General features: G+C 39.2%; 1 protein-coding gene across 15 annotated transcripts in view; it reads right to left on the bottom strand.

Moving 5' to 3' along the window:
• GREB1L (GREB1 like retinoic acid receptor coactivator) overlaps nucleotides 1-24,943 on the bottom strand; it is a 224,323-nt gene that overhangs the window by 108,529 nt on the left and 90,851 nt on the right. For 12 of the 15 annotated variants that reach the window (XM_043539771.1, XM_043539769.1, XM_043539768.1 and 9 more), the window contains 3 exons: nucleotides 16,229-16,340; nucleotides 567-726; nucleotides 108-305 (listed from right to left, as the gene is read on the bottom strand). In XM_043539771.1, coding sequence (XP_043395706.1) covers nucleotides 108-305; nucleotides 567-723 — 355 coding nt within the window. In that variant the 5' untranslated portion in view covers nucleotides 724-726; nucleotides 16,229-16,340. The remainder of the gene's footprint in view (nucleotides 1-107; nucleotides 306-566; nucleotides 727-16,228; nucleotides 16,341-24,943) is intronic. The other 3 variants (XM_043539773.1, XM_043539770.1, XM_043539772.1) reach the window with 1 other exon arrangement.

Here is a 24,943-nt window from a genome sequence, read left to right on the forward strand (position 1 = left end):
CACAATTCAGCATATTCATTTGATCAGTTTCCATTATTACTAGTTTCTAACCTTAAACACTACAGATTACAGTGAGAACTGATTTAAGCACAGGAATGAGAACTAACCATCGGTAGTGCAAGACCCTTCTGGGGCAGGTTTTTGTGAATATGGGATTGGTGGACTACTTGAATCTGACATGTCTTCATCCTCCTCTTCGTCTTCCATTTCATTAACAGTTTGGTTATTAGAAAAATCCAGACTACCGTTCTGTGTGTAACGATGTACCAACTCTTTGTCCAATTCTTCCACCTTTGGTTTTACATCTGAAAAGAATACAAAAACAGAATCATCTCTACATCCACAGCAGTTCAAACCAATACTACTCTTGGAAACAAAATACCACAACCCTCTTTCTTTTAAGAGGCACAAAAGATGGATTTTATGTCATATGGATAAGCATATGGATTTTATGTCAAAGAATGAATTGAACTGTAATATTTTATAACCACAGTCCCCCAATGCTTGAGGGCCCCTTTTTGAAAAAAAAAATGACAAACTGAAGTGTGCCATACTTGCATAGTTACCTTCTGACAGGAAAGGAGGTTGGTCCGGGTCCAGGTAGAGTTGAGAGAAGATTGGCCGTGGGACAACACTACTGCATCTCAGAGAGGCTTCTATAGAGTTATGAAGAGCTTCTTCAAAACGGGCTGATTTCAGTTGCCCTGCATATGAATTCCCCATGATCTACCAAATTTAAAAAAAGGGGGGTTGGCCGTTAAGGGGGTAGGGAAATATATACACAGATACCATGTGTTCAAAACGATCATTTATGAATCAATGAATAGCCCATATAGTACCCATGAAAGATCAACATTAGCAGTACCATTTCATAGTTAATGCAAAATGCAGTGAAAAAAAAAAAACTTGAAATAGTACAGTTTGTTCCTGTTTGGGTTTGGAAGCCTCCATTATTTCCTTGTTTCTGCAGTTAGCCCATCTCAAATACATTGGTTATACACTAATTCCCCTTAAATTTTAGCTCAACTTCAAGAGTCTACCTGATGCAGAATTTAATGGAGGGCAGATAAAATCATCTAAAATGATGTGAATTGAGTTTTAGTACACAAGGTATATAATCCTGCTTTTATTCTCTTTACCTGTATCTTCTGGGATTTGAGAGGGTTGGTTGAGATAGAGAATACAGGAATATGCAGAATTTACAAATTAGCTTATTTCAGTAACTGTCCAGTTATGTGGCTGCATGACTATATTTATGGAAAAGTTATGTTTGCAGAACAATTGTACGCACAGGCATCTTATTGAGTCTGTTGCCACTGCCAATATCAAGTCAAAGTATCTGAAAGGCCAGTATTTTCATTCTAAAGATTCTTGACCTTTTTTCATAAAGGATACAAGGTTAATACACTGCAAGTGGCGGAGTTTATAGTATTTCTGTACTTATCACCATTGTTATCAATATAATTATGACTAGACAATCTGAACCTTACAACTAATGATATAACAAGTTTTCATCAAACAATGAATACAAACAACGTCGGCACAGTATACAGGCAAAGCTGTGAAATGTTTTTATTTTAAGCTATACATTGCATTTTTCACTAGTACACATTTAACCAATCAAATTTCTCAAGAGTTAATTTTCCCGCTCATTTATTTGATAGTGAATGTATTAAAATATATGAAGTTAGTCAAGGACAAACCGCACTTTAAACCATAACTTGTTCTGCACTCTTAGGTGCTAGTTTGCAGCTGTGATCTACTGCGCTGCTGTCTCTAATGGTGCTGAATACTCTTTCAGATTTAAACATTACATAGTGGAACAGCCAAGTAAGATTTTACAGCGAAGTGAGGAAAGCATACCAAATCATAATTCTATCATTTGATTGCGTCTTCACAGCACACAGTATGTATTCCAGAGACACAATGACAACTCAGCATCCACTAATAATAGGCAATCCTGGTGACTGAATTACCGTAAAATTTTATTCCAACTAAATTAACTTTTAGCTATTTATTTAATCAGACAAAAAAGGAACAAGTGCAAAACAAGCTACCACTTGACCTTATTCCCTTTCCACCTTCCTGATGTCACCTAGTTCTATGACTAGAGAAGCAGTGTGGCCTATTGGATACAGCACTGGACTGGGACTGAGGAGACCTGGGTTCTATTTCTAGCTTGGCCACTGGCCTGCTAGGTAACCACTTAACCTCTCTGGCCTAAGTTTCTTCATCTTTAAAATGGGTATAATGATGGGACCTGCTTTGTAAAGCACTATTTGAAGTATTAATTATGTCAGGAAGCACATTTAGATAGGGAGGATGGTCCTGCGCTAAGGTGCTAGCCTAGAACTTGGGAGACCTGGGTTCAAGTCTCTGCTCTAGCACAGACTTCCTGTGTGACCTTGGGCTAGTCACTCAGTCCCTCTGTGCCTCAGCTCCCCATCTGTAAAATATGGATAACAGCAATTCCCTACCTCACAGGAATGTTGTGAGGGTCAATACATTAAAAATATTGTGAGGTGTTTTGAGACTGTGATATGGGGTCCACATAAGTACCAAGACGGACTGCTATCTTTATTCTAGTTGTAAAGTGCCATGCATACATACAGTGATGGTAAAACATTGTTAGGGAGGTCGGGTGGGGAAGGAGGTACTGGAAAGTTGACATCCTTACTGGAGCAGAACTAAGGTTGTTATGACCTATCTGTGGCATATATTTGTACGTGTGGTGGGTGAAATCTTGACTCCAATGGAGTCAATAGCAAAACTCCACTGACTTCAACGGGGGCAGGATTTCACCTAGTATGTACAGTTAAGTTGATTAATATTTCATTTCTTTGCTTCCAAAATGTGTGGCATCGTCTTTGACTCATACAATATTTAGGCATCTACATAATTTCAACAAAAATAACTATTAGAATGCCACATTAAAAAAACTGAACTTCTGAAAGTCTCAACATTCAGAAGTAAGTTTCCAAAAAACAGCTTGAAAGCTTAATCCTGCCCATGCTCCCAACCACGCTTATACTATGCTAAATATGGATCTATGATAAGCATCATGACTATTTTCAAATTCTGGAAATTATTAATAATCAAGTAATGCACTTTATACATAGGACAACTCTCCTCTATCTGTAACAGTCATAGTCTGTTTAAGCTATTGTGGAAAATGAGGTACAGTAGGGTCTGCATAAATAGCTTTGTTGGTGGATGGTGATGATGTCATGCAACTATACCAGGAGACTGATTAATATAAGTATAGCAGCATTTCTAGTTTGCTGAGAGAAAGTAGGTAAAACAGATTGGGCACTGTGGTTTATAGTGGAATGGTGGATAAAGAATGGTGTTTGTGAACTGCAAGATGTAAAAACGTTGGTCTGGTCATTGCAAGACAGTGAGTTAGGAGAGAGACTTGTTTTCAATTTTTTGTGGCAGGTGGACAGTATATAGGGCTTCCCAGCCCAAATGGGGTGCCCACTGACAATTCTTGGCCTAACAGCACTAATAAAGGAGGAGCCTGGCTGAACTGAGCAGGGTAGTTTCTGCTGTGATAGAAGGGAAACGCTAGCTCCCAAGGAGTTAATCCCTTAGAGCAGGAAAGATATAACAAGGCAGCTGACTTCTTAAAGCCTGAGGCAATTAGGACAGCTGGGCCTTGTTTGGAGTTCAAGGAAACTTTAAAAGGGCAGGGCTCCTCAGAAAAGAAGAAGTAGGAAAGCCTCTGCAAGGAATGGGAGTCTGGGTAGGTCCTAACGTTCAGCACCCTGCACAACAAGCCATTGTCTAAATTAGTTTGCCTAATTTAGATTATTTGTTTGAGCTCCCCCCAAAAAACGATGGCATCTTAAGTGATTCAGAAGATTAGTAACCTTTGTGTTTCTTCTACTGAACATACTAATAGAGACATGGTTCTATTGGGAATTTTATTTTCTTCCCCTTAAATAATGTGTGGGTAATTCATGAGGCTGACAGCTGGGTCATTCACAAGGACTGAACCACAATACTGCCAGAGACAACAGTAATAATAATGATAATAATAATATTCAATACTTAAAATAGTTTACCTCTTCTAAAGCACAGTACAAACACAAGCAGGGCTGTTGTCACATGCCCAAATTCTGCAGGGGAGCAGAGAATGAGTAGCGACTGTCAGCATTTTTTTAAGAGTTGCTCTTCTCTATCAGCAGGAGGTGATGGCAGCTCCCCCATATCTCTCCCTCCCTTATGCTCAAGCACCCAACACATGTTGGCAAGCCTGAGGGAGAAATACAGATTTATGAAAGATCAGGTGAGGATGGCCTTAGCTCACCTCTTTTGGCAGGAGAAGAAGAGAGGAGAAAATGATGCTGAAGGGTTATAGGAGCACTAGCTTGCTAGGTGTGGAGAAGGAAAACCAGAGCACAATACAGAACTAGCAAACATTTGGAATCTGCCTGGGAGTGAATTTGAGGTGCTTGCTTCAGAGTGAAAAAAAGCAAGAGGACTAAGAGGGAAAAGATCAGACTGTAATAGGGGAATTAAAAAATAATTAAGATTTGCCATACGGGTTCCAGATACACTATAGCCAGGGTGGTGCAGTAAAGAGACTGGGGAAAAAGGATAAAATAACAGGATTTGACAGAGTGAAGAGGGAAAGGAACAAGAAAGGTCTGGTTTTAAGGACACATACCTGATGTGCCTGATTTAAAATGCTGCTGCAGAGACATAACCCCACCCCGAAGCCTACCAAGGGGTTGTTGATAGTTTCACTTGGACCTGTAAAGTCCTGGCTACAGCCCTGGACAAGAAGCAAGATGCTGGAATACTAGTTTATACATGAGTAATGAAATGGAGAAGAATGGTGGGTAGGTGGCCCAAAATGAGGATGATTTACACATTAGCACAGCAAGAAAGCACAGTATGAATAAGGGTTAGGGAAAAGTGTCTCTACTATTGTAAATATAAAACTTAGACACCTTTACACCGTGTCTCTGAGATACAGGAAACTGCTGCAGAATTCACCTTTTGCCACAGAACTGAGATCTAGAATCTCAGCTGTCATTTTAAAAAATATTATGCAGTTGGTACTCCTCACGAAATCATGAATTTTACACTACTATTTATACAGCCAGTCAGTTCAGTCAAGCTCCTATTAGGGCCACTAGACCAGCATTTCCCGCATGTGGCCACATACAGACACCAGCAGATTTTTCTGGGCCTTAACAACCTCCTGGGTGGAGATGGGGTGGGGGGGCATGGCAAAGCAGTGGCCCCTCCCTGCAGCCCCTAGCTGTTGCTCCTGGATGCACTGCCTTGGAGTTTGCTGGCACCACCAGCAAGGGATCGGCCCCCTGCACTGCGCAGCCTCCTGGGGCCTTCAGGCAGCAACTCTGCAGACATGTGGGGCTGTTGTATGCAGTGGGGGAGGAACCTTGGACTCTGCACCTGACCCACCTTCCTCCCCTTCCCCCAGGGTTCCAGTGGTGGGGCTCCGGCAGGGCTGGCCTTACAGGTGAGCGACCACACAGCACACTGTAGTCAAAGGGCAAGGAGCGGGGTGAGCCTGGGGTGCAAGGGCGCAGAAGGGAACTCTGGGTTACGGGGGGACATAGCGGGCAATGGGGGTGGGGAGATGTTTCTATTGTGTTTAGGTCCAGTAAAGAATAGAGATAACTGTACATTATTTTCATTATTGAGTCTGCAAAAAAAACAAATAAATTGCAATGATTTGGACATGTATATATGCATATTTGTTTTTCCTAAAGTTAAATTAAGTATTTTAAGAAAAACTGTCAGAGTGGCCACCAGCAAGAGTTGGTGGCCACACTCTGAGGCCACCAAAAATTTTATTGAGAGCCCCTGCTCTAGACCAAGGATCATCACTGTGCGAGGACAACTCCTTATGGGCCTGGAAGCTAACACACTAGCTAGCCCATGGAAAAAATGCCAGTGAAGCCAAAGGTTTTGTAGAAATGTTTTGTTTTTTGTGTGTGCTTTAGTTGCCTCAAATCTTATCCCCACTGCCTGTAGTAAGACTCCGTCATAAAAGTGCTGAATTTCCTTGCATCCTCTAAAGTCTGCGTTCATCTTCACCTCCCAAACTCTGTCATTCTTGAGAGTACTTCTTTGCAAAACAAATGTTTTTTTGCTTCTGCGCCATCATCACCATCTGCCAGGCAATGGTTATGTCCATCACTATCACACCTTTTCAGAGGAAGCTACAGAGTTTCCTTCCAGGTCTCATTTGCAGTGTTCTATCCCACTGAATAAAAGGCTGAATTGAGGTAGTAGCTGGAATCAAAGGGAGACCGGGGAGAGGGAAAATCATCTGTCCTTTCAGTCACCCTGTGCAAGATCCTATTATAGCTTTATATCAGTGGATTTTGACCTGGAAAGGGCAAAAAAATATTGCATATGAAAAACAGCTTAGGAAAACATAATTTGGTAAAAAGAGACTGATAGACAAGCCAAGGGCCAGAGATGAGAGAAGAAGAAAGAGTGCTATTGCTCATTTATGGGACGTTATGGACGTTAAGGTGGAAGACTGAAATTTGAGAACAAAATGAGTAACTGGTCAAACAAGAGCTCGCAGATGGTTTTCTTTAAAGTGGTTTGGTGAATTGAAGAGAATTTCTGAAGAAAAATAAAAGGTCCTCATATACCTCTACGATTTCCAGGAAGAGCAAATTCGCCTCCTGTAACCTGAAAGTTAATATATCCCTGTAAGATAAAATATCAGCAGAAATCCATTCTTTAAGAGGAGTAGTGCATACAAGTCAAGTTCATCCATGGTTTGCTGAAATTCCTCTCTCCCTCAGACACATTTTACACCGAGAATGAGAATATATGGCTATGGCTTTGGAGCTCCAGGTCTTACAGCATCATGACTATGTTGTGCTGTCTGTTGAACAAGGGAGGTCTTGGGACCCTGCCAGCACTGGAGAGTGCAAAAGCACAACAGAATGGAACCAATCTCTCACATGTAATAGTGATATTCAATAGCTGAAAACTTCACTGTACAGCATTTACAGGCAGCTGGAAGATTTCCTTAATTCCTGCACCAACAGACCAGGAGAGCTGGATGGGGTCTTTGACCTCGCACCACAGATCTAGATACTGAGGTCCTGTATCAGAACAGAGAAGCAGACATGTTTGAGCTTCCCATCACCTGCTCCCTAACAAGGAAACTTTTTAATGCCAGGAGTCATTGACAGTGAAACATTGATTTACTCCTGGGGACAATCCATGATTTGCAGCAGTCTTCATCATTCCAGCGTCCTTGTCTTTCATTAAGGGGGAAAATTAGAGCTAACAACATTTAACATTTAAAAAGGATTCATTTTCTAGGGCTATATCTCCAAACTGTCCAGTGAAGAACACAGGAAAATATGTAGTGGCTTGCTCACCATGACTGCAGACCAGCTTCCTTTCAACTCTTAGAAGAGCCTTGTCGTTTAAAGCAAGGATCTCAACTGCATGGTCTGTGCAGTCCCACTGCTTTCAACCGGCTCGCACAGTTGTAAGACATTGGAATTTAGTAGCCAACATCATTGCTGATGCATACAGAGGAATAGAACCTTGTTCTCTCATAGTGCTACAGTATTGACTCTGCAGTGCCAGCAGGAGTAAAAAGCAGTTAAAAGATTATTTTAGTCAGAAAAGCAGGCAGGCATACCTCTGAACACACATACAATAAGATCTGTTGAATAGGAAAGAGTGTTGTTACTCAGTAACTTTTCAGGGTAAAGCCATACATTAAGTGAAGGCCCTGCTAAGGAATAAATCAGGTCATCAGTATAAACTAGATATACACACCAGTTGGCCTCTGGGTGGGTCATGACCTCAAAGGCTATGAAGAGGAATTGAGGTGGGGTTTTTGATGAAGTTAGGAGTTGGGTTTTTTTAAGCAATTTTACAATTGCCCTGATAACAAATGCAAAGTCTGATGCAAACACTCTACTCTAGCTTCGATATATCAAAGTCCTTACCTGGTTTTTAGCCTAATAACGTAACAGAGTTCTCTAAAATGCATAATCTGAGGATCTGATCTAGTCTAACCCTGAGGAAAAATTTTCTTTCAAAAGAAAAGAAGTTTCATTGGCAAAAGCACTGAGCTACTCCTGGGTCTATTTACGGCTTTTATACCTCAAAGGGAAGCTCATAGGGAAAGGAAGACCAAAAACTGTTTATACTGTAACATATTATTTGGAATTTTCTGTTTAGCTTATATCTAGTAATTTGTATGGTTTCACCCATACAGTACCATCCCTTTTACTTGATGCTCTGGCTGGGGTTTTGTTTTTAAAACATTTTCTTTTCCTACAGTAGGGTATCATTAGGTTCTCTCTATTTTTACCATACAAACGCATACAGCAGAGGTGACAACAGTTAGCAAATAGTTTGACCTTGTCAGAGCTAAAAGTGGAGGTTTTTAAGTCTAAAGGAGGTAACCAGCCTTGTCCCTAGCAATTGGAAAAAAGGCTTGCTTACTAAGGAAACAAGTCAGGAGGACCACTCAAATTTGGGAGTATTCTCATTACCAGAATTTTTTCTTACCTCACTAACATTTGAAGAGTCTTTTTCAGTGTGGTTTTGGTCAAAAGTCAGTAGATTCTCACCTAATCATAATACATGGGGTCATATAGAGTCCAATATAGCAGAGAATAATCTACACCCCTATCCTATGATAAGCAACAAAGGCAAAGAATTCAATAGCAAAGTCTTGTCCTGCAAAATCGTTCACAGTAGTGGGCAACACAGTGAGATCCAGCTTGTTTTCATTTTGTATTTTGAAAATGTGTCACTATGCTCCGTAGTAATTTTATGTAGTTTAGGTAGTCCCATATAGAGCTTTGTGCACAAAATCAGATGTAGTTCATAATCTTATCTGCACTGCTTGAGTCTTCAAAACTGAGCTGGGAATCTTCTAGTGTGATGTCTGTACTTTCCACTTCCTGGCCAGGAAATATTACAAGATGAGAATTTTTGCTGATATTTCAGGACTTCAGGTTATGATCTCAGTCAAACCAGGGGTCACATCCTTGGGCCCATTCCAACCCCTTTGTGTTGCTCTTGTGGCAGAAAGGGACAGGAAAACTGGTGTAACCAACCAGCTGGTTATTCTGAGGGATCGGACATCCCTGGATGGCATAGAGATGATTTAGGAATGAAGCACATTGCAAGATTCATGGAATGCAGTTTTTCTTAGTAAATACGCACAACAACAATAGAAGGAAGGAAAAGAAAAACATTAACTCCACCAGTTTATTTATGTGTACACTCAACATAAGCTATCATAGAGCAAAAACACTAGGCACGGGTTGTGTGAAGGATGGTACTTGTGCCTGCACAGAAGTGATGTGGTGCTAAAAGAACTTAAGACACACATACATACAGAGTACTTTCCGATTTAAAGTCAAATTAAATTTATAACATTGAACCAAATTCTGTTGTCCTTAAAAGAGCAAAACAGTCATTGAAGTGATTCCTGTGTTTTGCTCAATTTTAATGCAAACATTTTGACTATGAAATGAATGAATGAATAACTTTAAATATTGTAACATGAAAGTACATGTTATGTGCATACTATATTTTATACAGAATCATAGAAATGACCTCAAGAGGTCATCTAGCCTTTCCCCCCTGTGTTGAGGCAGGACCAGCATACCTAGACCATCCCTGACAGGCATTTGTCTAACCTGTTCTTAAAAACTTCCAAATGACAGGGATTTCACAATCTCCTTGTTAGTCTGTTGCAGTGTTTAATTCTCCTTATATGCAGAAAGTTTCCCCACCCCCAATAGCTAACCTAAATCTCCCTAGTTGCAAACTAAGACAATTACACTCTGGTCTAAGGGCTGCTCAAACGGTACGTCTACACTCCTTGCAAAGATTTGGTAGAATACATACACGTCACATACCCCTAGTAGTGTAGACGATGAAGCACTGCTTAGGTAAATAAAGACATGCCAGAATCTTACAGTATTTCCCTCACACGGCTCTCTACATGACCAAGCAGTGCCTCCCTGTCTATACCGTAGTACAGCATTGTGTTGTTTCCCCACTGGCGGAAACTGTTTCCCTTTGAAGCGAAAGGCTCCGGTAGCAAGGAAAGGCTCTGACGGAGAGGAGACAGTAGGGAAAGGCTCCTGCAGCTGCGTGTTGGTGGAGCCTTTCCCTGCTGCTGTGGGGAACAGTTCCGACAGGAGGGAGCTGCCAGAGCCTTTCCCTACCGACTCCTCTGCCAGAGCCTTTCACTGCCCACATGTAGCTTGTGGATGCAGCTCACTTTTCACTGCGGCTTGTAGCTACACATACCCTCAGGGGTTCTCACAACATAATTATGGTGGCCTCAGAATATGGCCACGAACTCTTGCTGGTGGCTGCTCTCAGACTTTTTCCTAAAATATTTAATTAACCTTAGAAAAAACAAATAAATATGCACATATACAGGTCCAATCAGTGTAATTTATTTATGTGGGATTTTTTTGCAGATCTAATAATAAAAATAACGTACAGTTATATGTATTCTTTACTGGATCTAAACAGAATACAAACACAAATAAGGTGCTTTGCTTGTTCCTGTCTTTTGTTCTTGGTTGGTTGGTTGGTTTTTTGCTTTTTTGGTTGCTCTTTTTATGACTTGCTAGCTAGTAAGTCTGCTTCTGTGAAGAGTGATATTTGTATGTTTGCTAATATCACTTTTCACAGCAGCAGACCTGATAGCTAGAAGATAGTGTAAAGTGATATTAACAAACATACAAATACCACTTTTCACAACAGACTTACTCAGGCCTGGTAAGCCAGAGGACAAATTAAGCCTTGAATGGGGAGGTGGGTAGGGAGGCAGCAAGGGGTCAGGGGAGGCAGCAGGGTCCAGGGACGATGGGGTGGTGAGCCCGGGGCTAGGGCCAGAGGCCGCAGCCGTAGGATGGAGCCTGCTCCTGTGTGGCCAGAGGACAGAGCCTGCCACCCCAGAGCTGAAGCCAGAAGCCTGAGCCCCACCATCCCTGGGAAGGTGGGGAACTCACACTGGCTGCCTGCTCCTCTGGTGTTTGTGGCTTCGCTGCTCGCCCCCCCAATCACTGCCCAAGAGGCTGTGGCCATAAGAAAAGCCCCTGGTGGCCGCATTTGAGAAATGCTGCATATATGCTACAGCCAATGGCAGGCAGCGTAGACCGGGGTCCCCAATGCGGTGCCCGCTGGTGCCATGGCACCCGCCGGGGCATTTTTGTGCGCCCGCAGGACACCCCGCTGCTGAAATGCCGCCGAGAAGCGTTGCAGTTTCTCAGTGGCATTTTGGTGGTGGGGTGTCTGGTGCCCACCACAGTCTTCTGGGAATAGCAATATGCTATTCCCACAAGAAAGGTTGGGGACCACTGGTGTAGACATACCTTACGTTAGAGATTTTGGCTGGTCTGTAATAGACAGAAAGGACTGAAAATGCAGCCCAGGATCAGTCTTTCAACTACACTCATTCTTTTCTAAGCACACGCGCTTTATCGTACTATGCTGGCAGCAGGTAGGGTGTGGGGCACATGAGCTCCTGCATCAGGCTTTATGCCACTTCAGCATTTTCCTTACACTGGTGTTATTTATTCTCCCAAGAAGAATTAGATAGATTTTGTGGCCAAAATGGGCCAGAAGTGAGATGTGGCACAAACTGGCCATATTGCATGTAACGATCTGATACATTGTATCTTACACCTCCTTTTCATCTGTGTAATTCTACCAAAAACACAATCAAGGTTTGTTCTCTCACGTTCCCCCTCTAAAAATAAATTTGAAAACAAACAAACAAAAAATCCACAAAGTAATTCTTAAAAAAAAAAAAAAAAAATTCAAACAACTCAGAGAAATCAAATTGCCACGTCTAACAGGCTTGGATAAAAGTAAGCAAATTTATTAGCAATTCCTTACAGCCTTGTGTAAAAACAATGCAATGCTAATAAATATTTTTCTCCTTGTTTTTAATCAGTCTTCAAAAAAGTATCACTGAAGGAGTTAGAAAATACATCTTTGGCTTAGTGTTTGTGCCAGACCACTTATAAATTCAGTTATGACTGGATCCTCAACTGCTTATAAATAAGAACTGTTCAGAAACAGTTCTCTTCAAATGCATAAACATCATCTTTCTCCAAAATTCTTCATTAAAAATATGAACAGAACAAAAGTACACTTTGTCCTTTACTTTTAGTATGTGATACTCCACTACAGTGTTCTGCAGTCAACAGGCATATTAACAAATCACACTTCTTTTAAGCATGTTCAGCCATTGCTCCAAACAACAAAATAAAATTATTGGACATCTGTTTTCATGGCCATTTCTTTGCCAAAAACAGTGCGCTAATAAAGCGAACAAAGAAAATATGGGTATACAGAGATCTTAAAAACCACAAAACTCAAAACTATGTCAAGGTTAATGCTGGATGAGCAATTTTCTGTGAAACAGCCTTACACTGTTGAGTAATAGTGGCCACATGGTTCATTTCATTTCTATTAAATAAATCCTTCTCTCTCATTACTTTCTGGTGGAAATGATCAGAAAATGCAGAATGTTTTGTGGATTTCTTCCTAATGGCTTTTTCTTATTTATTCTTCTATGTAACATGCATTTATTGTGTGTCAAGGTTGAGTCTTTACTTTCTCTTTTCCCAGAAATACCAGAAATTCTTCTGTAAAATAAACAAATCTGTCAAGAATATCTGGAACTACCAGAGGCTGTGAGAGATCAAAGATGCAAATCATTAGTAGGCACCGTGCGACGTTCCAAGGTGTCACAGGAGACCAGTTTTTCTGACACAGAAGCAACCCAACAGAACAAAACTAAAACAGTAAATACAGGGAAGCTTCTTAAAAAGTACAGCCATCTGCATTTGTGTTACCTCTCTCAGCTAAGACCACCTCCGCAATCCCAAGACAAACAATTATTTTCAGGATTTATATTTGTTTTCTAAACTATAAAATGTCATACAATGGTTCATGATAGGAAAAAAAAGCAGTTTTTAACTAAAAAATTAAACCAAACAAATTTATGTAATATAGGAATGAATACACAATCTCAAATGCTCGTATTGTTCCTGTTATGGTCATCATTCACTATGCTAACTAGTGCATTTGGGTTTTGCAGATGAGAGGAAGAAGAAATTATACAGGACTAAATTATTTACTTTAGACATTTTGCTGTGCATCTTCTACTCATTTTTCCCCAAAATAAAATTTCTTAATGGTATTTACAATCTAGACATAATGTAGCTGCCACACAACCATCACTTAGTCATAATTCCCACATATAGGCTCTATTCACCCTTTTATTCATGAAGATAAAACCTCCATTAAATGTCAGCATCCAATAGGAAGAAAATACACCTCACCATACTTTACCTTGCATATTTACACAATAGAATATAAATGCTACCTGTAAAACTGTCTGTCTAGCAGGTCAAACTCCATTAAAAAAAATGAATACCTTATACGGTACTTATGGAGCACTTTTCATCAGTGGATGGCTAAGTACTTTACAGAGGTCTATATGATCTCCATTTTATATATGTTAAGTGTCATTGTTACAAACAATATTAAAGATCGTAGCACAACTACTGGTGCAGTCTAATCTATGCCTTTTCTAATATGTATGTGAACTTGGATGGATACAAGTTCCTATACATGTATTTGTAAGAATCTAGCTTTGTATTTAGAGTCAGTGGTAGTCTGGTGCAAGCCTGGAGAAGTTAGGTCCATCCAGTTTCTATGATAAAATCCAGCCCACTCTCTTGGGTAAATAACATTTTTTTATCTTTTACTATAGACTAGTTTATCATTATTTTGTTGTACAGAAATTCAACACTAATTGGTGGAGGCCTGGAAAATCAAAGTGAAGGCTGACATTCCAACTTGCTGTGCCTCCCCCTTGCACACTCCTCAGACATATGCCTCAACCTAAACTCATCAGGAGACAATGGGGTATCAAGAAAATTTAATAGCATGTGCCAGTTTTGAAGCAAACTTAAGTGTTATTTAAACAGGGATTGTGTTTAATAGGCAATTTGCATTTTAGTAGGTTACCCTTTTCCAAGATATTTGTTTAAAGGTGCCTTAACCTTGATATAAATCGTGCCAAGCATCTGTATACATTACTTTTAAAGGTGTAATAATTAAACCTTTTGGACAACTGTGCTTCACAAAAAAGACAAGCATTTCTTTTTTCTACATGAAACTATATATCTTTGATTCCTATTCTTTCATAGCTACAGAGATTATTTCATTGCCACTCTTTCTGCTGTATTCTTGTAAAGATCAAGACAGTACAGTTGTTATAACAACAATACCATCACCTCCTGTCTTCTGAACACCTATTTCTTCCTACTGTGACTATGATTGCTTGTATAAGATGGTAGGGTCAAAATCTGAGACCTTGGTTCTGAGCTGCGGCAAAACTCTTTTCTACCACACGCATATACTCTTTCCTCCACCCCCTTCCCTATAAAGAGGGCAACCTTTACTACATTTTCTTTTCTTATATTTTACAAGGTCTTGACTCTGACATTGGTTTCCTATCTGCTTCAGTGAAAAGTGTTGAGAATTAATTACTTGTGGATAATAAAAAAAGATAATGCCAAATAAATTATAGGCATTCCTTAGTCAAAAACTATTTTTCTCTTTCATTCAAGTACACAGAACAAATTATATAAACAAATAAAAGCTTAGTTTAACAAGTTTAAACATTCACTGAACAAGTATTAATGGATTAAAATCAGCTACAGTTTAGACTGGACTATATGCTGGTAAATTAAGATTTTCCTCTTACAAGAAACACACAGAGAATTTACAGAAGCTAAGAAACCTCCCTAAGGAATAGAAATCTTTAATTTATAAATAAAAAATTTTCTTTCAGCTTTTTCAAATATTTTGCTCACTGTGTTAACGTTGATATCAAAGGAGAAAAGCTCAGAAAATAAACAGTTCAGAATTCTTTTCAAACAGAGAAACATTACAATGATATTCATTTGGGAAGCTGAAGTACGCTTAAACGGTCCTTTCAGACCTGTAATGACTGCACTATGATAGCTGACAACATTTGGTAAGGATTATCCTTTCATTTAGACAAAAGCAAGCATTCTGTAGATAAATCAGCACTTTTTGCCATCAGACTCATAAAACCTTTTCACAACATAGATTTTCAAGAGAATCCTTTAAGGTTTTAGGATGCTGCTCCTTTTACTAAGTAACAAAATACACCCCATGGTGTCTCATTGACCCCACTCAGCTGTCCTTTGACCTCTTCAATTGTTGTCGCCTAACTTCAGGGGCCACAGAATTTGCCTCCCGTATCAAAAAGTCTAATATTGCTTCCTCCTAGCACCTGGTGAAACAAAATGCAAGAGGCTTTTTTTCCCCTCTCAGACTACTACTATGTTCCAGATGTTCCCAGCTACAATGTTACAGAGAGCAGGTTTTGGTATCTGTGTGGTAACCATGAAGCAACAATTAGGACCTGGACTGTGGCAATGACCCTCTTGCTCTATTGGGCCTCAGTGCAGCCCCTGCCCCAAGGATATAACAGGTCATAAAACAGGAATAGATCTTTGGCCTCCTGGAAATGCTGGGTCATTTAAATACAACAAGAAACTATAGGAGTCCAATGTACTATTTTGAATAAGCCAAGCCTCTCCCAATCAGAAAATACTACTGTGAAGCTCTCAATTGGAAGTGCACATCTATTTTTATAAACTGTAAAATTCAACTAGAGAACTCAAATTCTCCGCCCAAGTTGTTTTAACTCTTCTGAGATTGCAGAAAAAAACATACAGCATGTGTGTGTGTAGTATATACATATATGCACACAACTTCCTAAGCATTCATTTGGCTAGCAGAGTTTGGAAACGTGCAGAGTTATGAGGTCAAACATCAAGTAAAGGATGGGAGTGAAATCAAACAATTATAACAAAATAATAAAGTTGAGGCTATTTCTGATATGTAGAAAAGAACGTATTTGGCAATACTGATAAGCCTTTTCCAGCGAACCTCTTTTAATTAAGTGAATCGATTAATGTTTTGAGGGTTTTTTTTTTTTTGGGGGGGGGGGGAGGGGAGATTGGAATAAGTGCATCACAGTAGTACCAAAATAGAACACCTTTTTACAGTTCCTATTTCTCAAAACACAGATTTAAAAAGTGGACGTTGAAGACAAAGAGAGATAAAAACAAACATCACATATTCTGTATAACACATGAGGTAAGTACAGTACCTTCTTGTATTCTTTTAACCTTTTTGAAATGCATTCATGATTAAGGGTTGTAGCTAAGAGTTTAGGGTAACCCGCTGCCACGTTATCTAGGTCGTTTAAAGTTCTTAAACACCTGCAAAATAATGAGGGGGGAAAAAACAAAATAATTGATGGCAGTTCAGATCCAACATATTATACAGTTAGCAACAAGACATTAAAACCTGCCTCAACAGGACATTAAAACCTGCCTATCAAAGTTCACATATGGCAAAACTGGTCAGTACAGAGATTTTCTCAGATAGATCCTGTTCTTAATTATATGTTTACAGACCCTACAGCACTTTCTTCACTTTACGCACAAGCTGACAAAAAGAAGAAAAATGTTTTGGTTTTTTTAAATAGCCATATAATCTATATGGCACTTTCTGCAGTATGTCTGTGGCTCCTTCTATGCCATTAAACAACGAAGGACAATCCTCCAACAAAATCCGTTCCTTCTGCAGAGTAAGGATCTGATCCATCACCACTGAGGTCAAATGGAACTTTGCTACTCACTGCACTGGTAACAGGATTAGGACCTAGTACTGCAAGAAATAATCACTTAAAGGAAAAATTCTCCAAGCAGAGAACAATCAGTACTTGGTGATAACCTAAGGAGATTACTTTTCAGACATATTGCTTTTAATAATATATCTTTATGTCTGTTTAGGGTATACAGTAATGACCAAAAATTATTTCCAGACAAAAATTAAGTCAAAGGATGGATTGCTGATTTCTCCCCTCCCCCACATGCAAACTGCTTCTGTAAAGTTAATTTAAGCAAAAATTCTATTTAATACAAGATAAATATATTTAAAATGCCCAAGAGGATGGCAACAGGGCTGTAGCAAACAGCAAGTAAAAATGTCAATTTCTAAAACATGTATTTGGGGGAGGGATAGCTCAGTGGTTTGAGCATTGGCCTGCTAAACCCAGGGTTGTGAGTTCAATCTTTGAGGGGGCCATTTAGGGATCTGGGGCAAAAATTGGGGATTGGTCCTGCTTTGAGCAGGGGGTTGGACTAGATGACCTCCTGAGGTCCCTTCCAACCCTGATATTCTATGATACTTTGCATTTATTCTATTATCATACATAAGATTTGTTATCAGAAGAGAAAGCCTTAAATAGACTTCTTGTTGAGTGGGTTATATCTCCACACAAGCGCTTCCTAGTCACTCCAGTCAATTCATTTTCTTTACAATAATGGGCCACACTGCCGGCAGATTTTAAAGGAGAACTTTCCTAACTGGTTGCAAGTGGGATATTCTGCTTAAAGCTGATGGCACAACTTGACCCAATATTGTCAGATAACGTATAAAATAATTTTAGAAAGCACATTAATAATACAAAAACATGTCTCTGAAATGAAATAAAAAATTTTCCCAACAATATAATTGAGTTTCTTCTTCTTTTCCACAATCCTAAAAAAGGAATGGGTTGTTAAAGATTGAAACTCTATTCCTTATGTCTCTTATTTTAATCAGCAGAAATGTGTTTCACTGTAACACAAAAAAAGCCTACACATTCCCCTGGACTCTAGTTCTTACTCTGAGCTGCACTGCCTCACCATGCTACAAACAGGAAGTCTATCACAGATGGTCAATAAGATTAAACCACATCATTTCTGACCAAACCATAAGACTCCGCAAAGAATTTCATGATTTTTAACAGTCCCGTAATCCAATTCGAACAGCTCTCGGGTCTGAAATTGCTATTTTTTGGCCACGTGCTGAACATTTCACCTGCTAGTAATGACATTTTTGTATTTTCTTCTAATTACACCCAAAGCTAAGACCTTTGGCCCTAGGCCACAGACCTCTATTCAGGCTGCACACATCCTCTTAAATGCCCTGATCCTTTGTTGTCACTCTTAGTCTTTCATCTATTATTTACACCCATTGAGAAGAGAGATACTCCACCATTTGTGAAGCTTTAAACCTTCTAATCATCTTAATTTCTTTGCCTTTCAACCCGTGCTTCCCCTCGTGGACTAATGCCAAACAATGTGACAAAATAATTTTTCAAGCCAACATCCGCCTAAATCGCTCCCCACCCCTCATCATATACTGGCTCCTCTGTAAGTAAAAACTCATTTTGTCCTTATCTGACTGGATCTGCAAACTGGGACCTTTGCAGCTTTAAAAAAAAATTTTTTTTTTTCATTTTCAGTTCAAAATGTCAAACCTAATTAGTCCAACTAAGTCAGAGAACTTGTATTAGAACGGTTTCCTTTTTACATTAAACACTATGAGATGCACTCTGTTCATTAAACAGCTTCATTTGCATCTCCAAAAGCAGAATTATTGATATTCTCGGTTTTGGATTACTGCTGTTGCACAAAACGAAATTAGCATTCAATATAACAGAATGGGGGGAGGGCACGCGGCAGACATGTAAGCACATCCAGTATAGACAGACACACCAAAATAAACAAAATAGCGTTACCAGCATGTGCTGGGTTTTTTTGGAGGAGGGAGGGTTTTTTGTTTTGAATATTGCAAAATTTAAATTTCTCCTGAAGTTAGAATGAAACCTATAATAAAAAGCACAATTTCTTCCTCATAATCCACCACACTGTTCTGACGATCCCTCATGTCCAAATAAAATATAAAAGCCAAGCAAATAAATTTTTACCATGACATAGAAAACTTCCTCAGATCATTACAGCCATAGAAGAATCTTAGTTTCCAAGACACTTAGAATATGACAACATGTGATCAATCTTGATTCTTTCTTCTAGTATTGCTTGGCTTACTCTTGATTTTTAACAGTGTTTCCTTGTTGTCTGTCCTCTCTGATCTCTGAAGGCCCCCAACCCCCTTGTCTTTTCTTATTTTCACCATTTGCTTCAGCCAGCAGTTCACTTGAGACCCATCCATCTTATAATGCCTCAAGTGACAGATGCTCTTAGGAATGACCATACTGCTGAGTGAACAAAAGATAACATCACCTCTACGAACTCAAGAGAGAAATACAACTGCAACTTTAAGATGGGGTTGTGACGGACACTGCACCATAAACCCCTCTCAAGTGAAAAAAGAAAATGACTGCAAAGAAACGGAATCTGACACAATCAAAGCCACAAAAGAGTGCTTCTCCCCACCCCCTGTTGTTGTTGCCGATGGTCTTTTCACTATTTACTCTTATGGAAGAGTCCTGTAACATTTAACCGGGATGAAACCAATAGGTTTAAAAAGTAACTAGATAGGATTCCATATAAATTGCTCTAAAAGCTGTACAAAATTCAATAAAGAATGATGGCTTTTCTACACAATTTTAAAATGTATAGAACTCATGCTATTGAGTTCTATAGCAAGAACACAATTATTTGATAATTAAATTTTACAGGATGGTTTAAAATTTCTACAGACAAGTCATCTATGAATTAAATTCTGTGGGACTTTTCCATAAAGATAAACTTGTGTTCTGGGGGAAATTCACAGGCACAGGAAGCACATGCATGTGTGAGAGAGATTGACCTGCTTCTTCAAGTAACTATTCTAATCCCAGAAGTATTAAATCTGTGGCTCAAAAATAAATATTGTTTACTACAGTTCAACACCACAGCTCAACAAAATTTTAATTCAGTTTTCCTGCACATTTTAGCACAGATTTTTCAACTAAAATAGCAAAGAATAATTATTTTAAGAGATATTTCCTAACACCGACTGTAACGTACCATGCAATTTCAATCTGGAATATAAACATTTGACTCATAAAATAAACACAGCATTCACTACACAAACTATAATTCAGGAGAAAAAATAAAAACAATTCTGAGGGGTGCTATAAATCTCTTCTGCAACAACAACAACAACAACAACAAGGTTACATTAACATCTTCCAGCCACAGACTAATGAGAGAGATGACATGAACACTCAATCTTTCCTCTCTGATGAAAGGGACGGTGTGGAGGCAAGGAAATCTTCTCCTTCCTTGCCATCAAGGTTTTAAAAAGCATCTTATATTCAGTTTTCACCCAATAATGGCAAATAACCTTGACTGCAGAATACAAAATTGCTGAGGTCACATGAGCCTTACAGACAAAAACCATATAGAAACACAGAACAAAGGTCAAGACAGGGGGCCAATTAACCCAACATCTTGTGATCTAATTTTTTCTCATGAGTTACTATTGACGTGATCACAACATTCACTTCTTTACCATATTTATTAGTCGCATGGCAATTTACAATTGGTATGCTGTCTGTAATGAGAAAACAAAATAAAAAAGCTGAACACAACACTGCCATAAATTCAATGGCCATATGCAATTTGCTTCATGACAAACATTGCTCAATTTTTTTGAAATGAGCAGAAAAAACAAGATTTTATAAAACATACCATCAGATATATCCTCCCCAATTTGTTGGGAGACTTTTTTTGTTGTTATTTTTTATATAAATACTGGAGTAATGCTTGGGAAATTGTACACTCTTAGGCCAGGCCTACACTATAAATTTATATTGATATAACTATGTCGCTCAGGGGTGTGAAAAATCAACACCCCTGAGCAACATAATTCTAATCGACCTAACCCCCGCTGGTGACAGCACTATGTTGATATGTTTTCCTGTCAACATGCCTCTCGTGGAGGTGGATTAACTAGTAGTGTCTTCACTGAAGTGCTACAGCAGCACAGTTGCTGCTGCAGGGTTTTAAGTATAGACCTGCCCTTAGGCTCTGACCCTGCATCAAGATCCACTAGCACAGCCCCCTACACTTACACAGCATCCCTTTGACTTCAGCAGATGCAAAGGTCCACATTAGCAGATCCTGATACGGGACTGGGCCCTCGGTACCCAAGCTCTAATATAATCATTTCTACATAGGGTGCCATGTAATATGGTTTCATTTCCTCATATTAAGAGCATCCAAAGTGTAGAGAGTTAAATAAAAAAGGACCAGAATGTCTCTTTCTTCAGTAAAAACCATGGCCCAGAACCCCAAAGAGCACAAAGACCCAATGATTATCACCTCACAGAATTCCTCCCAAGTAGGTCCATTGACTACCAAGTAGGTCCATGTGGGGTTTGCCTTCCCACATGCTCTCCAAGATCCCTGCTCCCTCCACCACCCGGGTTGTGCCATTTAGCCATGTTGCCAAGGCTTCCACTGTTAGCCAATGCCTCACTTGCAACTGAGTGCTCCCTTGTAAGGAGGAACTTTGCAGAAAAACTTCATTTTGGTGGGACGGCCTTTGTGGAATAAGCCATGCAGTTGTCTTCAGAGCTCTGGCCTGCCCAAGTTACACCACAGCCCATACAGATCTTGATCCAGGCAGAGCTCTCGGCAGGGGAGGGGAAGAGGAGTGTCCCAGATATGCGGAAGATATGGAGAGAAAATAGTACAGTGGAGGAGCATCCCCTCTCTGAACTGGGATCCAATTTTGCCATTTATCACAATTTTGTCAGAAGCCTCATAATATGTGGGTTATTTTATTTTAAAGCCTCTTCTCCTGGTGGCATGTGAATAGGTGAGAAAGCTCAGCTTTCTTTAAAAAAGGTTCCAGCCCACATCATTATGAAGTAAAACTTGAACCCTAAAAGATTTTTAAAAACAAAACAACACAGGAGACAAATTAAACCACCAAAATTGATTACTTAATAAAATCTCATCATTCTAAAATCAGTCTCAGGATTTGGGGGTGCCTGATTCATGATTTTTCAATACTTTGGATTGGCAATACTGTGGATCTCTGGGTAGGATCTGGGCCAAAACTGAACCGAAGATTATCTATTTTTGATTAGACAATGCAGGATATCATACTAGTGACCACTCGTACATCTTGAAGTTATCAGCTCAATTGTTAAGAACATTGAAAGAGAAAGTATTTGTAGTTCATAAGCCATCCATTTTTTCCAAATGACATATTTTAAAGATTGTGTAAAATGAGACAGATGGTCATAAATAATAGAAATAGACCTGAACCAAAAACCCTGGCTGTGAACCCTGCAGACATTTTATCTGGAAGGAGGAGACTAGAATGTGGGAATCCAAAACTGTGCATGGCAGGTCAAACCAAATATCTGGATCCAAACACCACTGAATATTGGGGTGTGTGAAATCCAAATCTGAATTTTGCAGCTCACATCCACCTTGACAAAATAAACATTGGGACAAACCTATTGCAAAAAAAACAAACAAACAGATTTTATGACCATATTGGTTCTGTGAAAGAAAAGAGAACATGGGGGATGGGAGTAGTTTGCTTGCCATAATTTATTTCAATGGCTTTATGGCCAATGAGCCACTTATAAAACTTCAAATTATTTTTCATTCCAGCGCATGTGTGCGCATGCTTGTATTATACACACACTCACAATTTTTAGAATATTTTACTTGGCAACCTATTTAGTAACAAAGAACTAGTTATATTTCATAAGTTTGAATTTTACACATCATATAGGTAAAATGTATTAGTTGGGGGAAATTAATTATATATTAAGAGCCACTGAATAAGTTGTCCTTCATTAGCTCAAGTGAAACTGATGGAAGGCACAGACAGTTTGCACTTTTGGGTAACTTCTCTTCAAATATACATTTCATATTAAAACACATCTGAGTTAAAAAAAGGGGGTTAGATATGTTTCCCTAGTTGTACTGCAAAATCTCAGTTGTAAAATGAATAATGTGCTTTACAACAATACCTGACTTCAGCCAATACCGCTGAAAGGATACCTTGAAAACAATCAAGACAGTCTTAATCTCTAACCTGATGACAGAGCACCATTTTTATTCACACTGAACATTTAAAAAATGCATATATTTAGAACCTGATCTCACCCTAATTAGCCCAACAACCTAATAAGTAGTAAGTGTAACAGCTAACAACATTTCACTTACAGGTAACTTTTGTCATTAATACTAATTACTGACACTAAAGCATGACCTTGAAATGACAGCTCCATTAATGCAAGTCTTATTGGGGAGGGTTTCAAAAAGCCTTGATTAAATTAACTACTTTTAAACACAATAGGATCAATATGCATGCAGAGAATGTACGCCCCCATGGCAAGTTCTTCTTGCTTGATTGATCAAAAACAAAACAAAAAAAACCCTGGCCTTCCCAGATCACAGCCGGTGCCAGAAATCCACACACACAAAAAAAAAATCCATCAAAATGAAACTCTGAAAAGGTTTACCCTTCACCAACCCATTTGCACTTCAAAAACTCCTTAAGTCCTTCAGCTAAACCCCAGGGTTGAACCATTTCAAAAATGAGAGAGGGGGCCAGTTGTGATTTATCTTCCTTTTGGCCTCTGGACTGTCTGCCAACATAAGAAAAAGAAATCCTGTAGCCTTGGATATATACCATTTTATAAACAACTCTTTGACACAAGCCCTTACTTGCATAATTTGTCTCTTTCAGTCAGATGCACCAACAACTTATAAAGCAAAATTTTGGGTTCAACTCCTTGGCACACAAGTTCATAAAATAAAGTCAAAAAGAAATCAAGCATCAACCACCATGTTTGAAGTTTATATTATTTTAGCATGCTGTTTGACTACAAATATAATGGTCCTTAGTCTGATCTCACACATGTGAGAATCGGTTGTTGCTTCACTGAAGTCAATTAAATTACACTAGTGTAACACCTATGTGAAGTCAGAATCCAGCCCCACCATAATTTCAACTAGCATAAATACACTTTCAACTTAATATTCATATCCCAATTATACTTTTACTTGATACTTCAGGCCATGCAATATGTAACTTTCAAAGCTTTTCTCAAACTTCTGCATTTCAATATAGATTACCAATTCCAAGGAAAGTGGGAATTTCATGGGTCACAAACCTCTAGGTCACAAGGACCTTCTATGCAGCTGTCAGGCCACTATGACTCAATCGATTTATTCTTAGTTTATATGTTCTACCCTCATTATTAAATACATCCTGTAACTGCATTCTTTACACAGTAACATTTTTCTTCAGTAAAACAAACACTAAATAATGTTGCTGCTATTCTTTGATCAGAAATTCCAGCTCCTGTCATCAATTGTGATGCATAAAAAATATGGCAAACTATCAAGGACAAATTCTGTGTGTTATGAATGACACTTCCCCAACCCTTATTTTTTCCAATATATTCGTCCATTGTAGAAACCAGATCTTATACCTACTAAAGTCAATGGCAAAACTGTCACTGATTTAAATGGTACAGAACTGGCCTGTCAGAGAACATAAACTCCTATTTTTATTGTCCATTATTGTATTATTTTGTTCCTTGAGTGAGAAACGGCCATTAGTTTGCACAAAATTTTGGTTTTGAGGGTGGTTTTTTTAATGGCTATCTAAAATTTTCCAACTTAAAAAGACACAAGCAGAAAGAAAAACAAACAAACAAAACCTGTTAGTTGCTCTCTCCACCATGGCTCAAGATTTAAGTTAGGCTAGTGGGAAGTTTTATTGCCACTTTACTGTTGAATTTATATTCCTACATATACTAAGTCTTTCACAAGAAAGATTCCATAACAGGGGTGGCCAAACTTACTGACCCCCCGCATACAATAATCTTCAGAAGTTTGAGAGTCACAAGACACGCACAAACTTCTTCAAAGGGTGGCGCCCGCTGGGGCACAGGGGTTCTGCCCTGATGCCTCCCTGCGGGGCTAAAGCCCTGAGACTCCCCCACTCCCCGCAGGTCCGAAGCTCCTAGCCCCACAACCCTGCTGCAGGGCAGAAGCCCCAAGCT

This window comes from Chelonia mydas, chromosome 2, assembly GCF_015237465.2.
Source record: "Chelonia mydas isolate rCheMyd1 chromosome 2, rCheMyd1.pri.v2, whole genome shotgun sequence".
Taxonomy (NCBI): Eukaryota; Metazoa; Chordata; order Testudines; family Cheloniidae; genus Chelonia; species Chelonia mydas.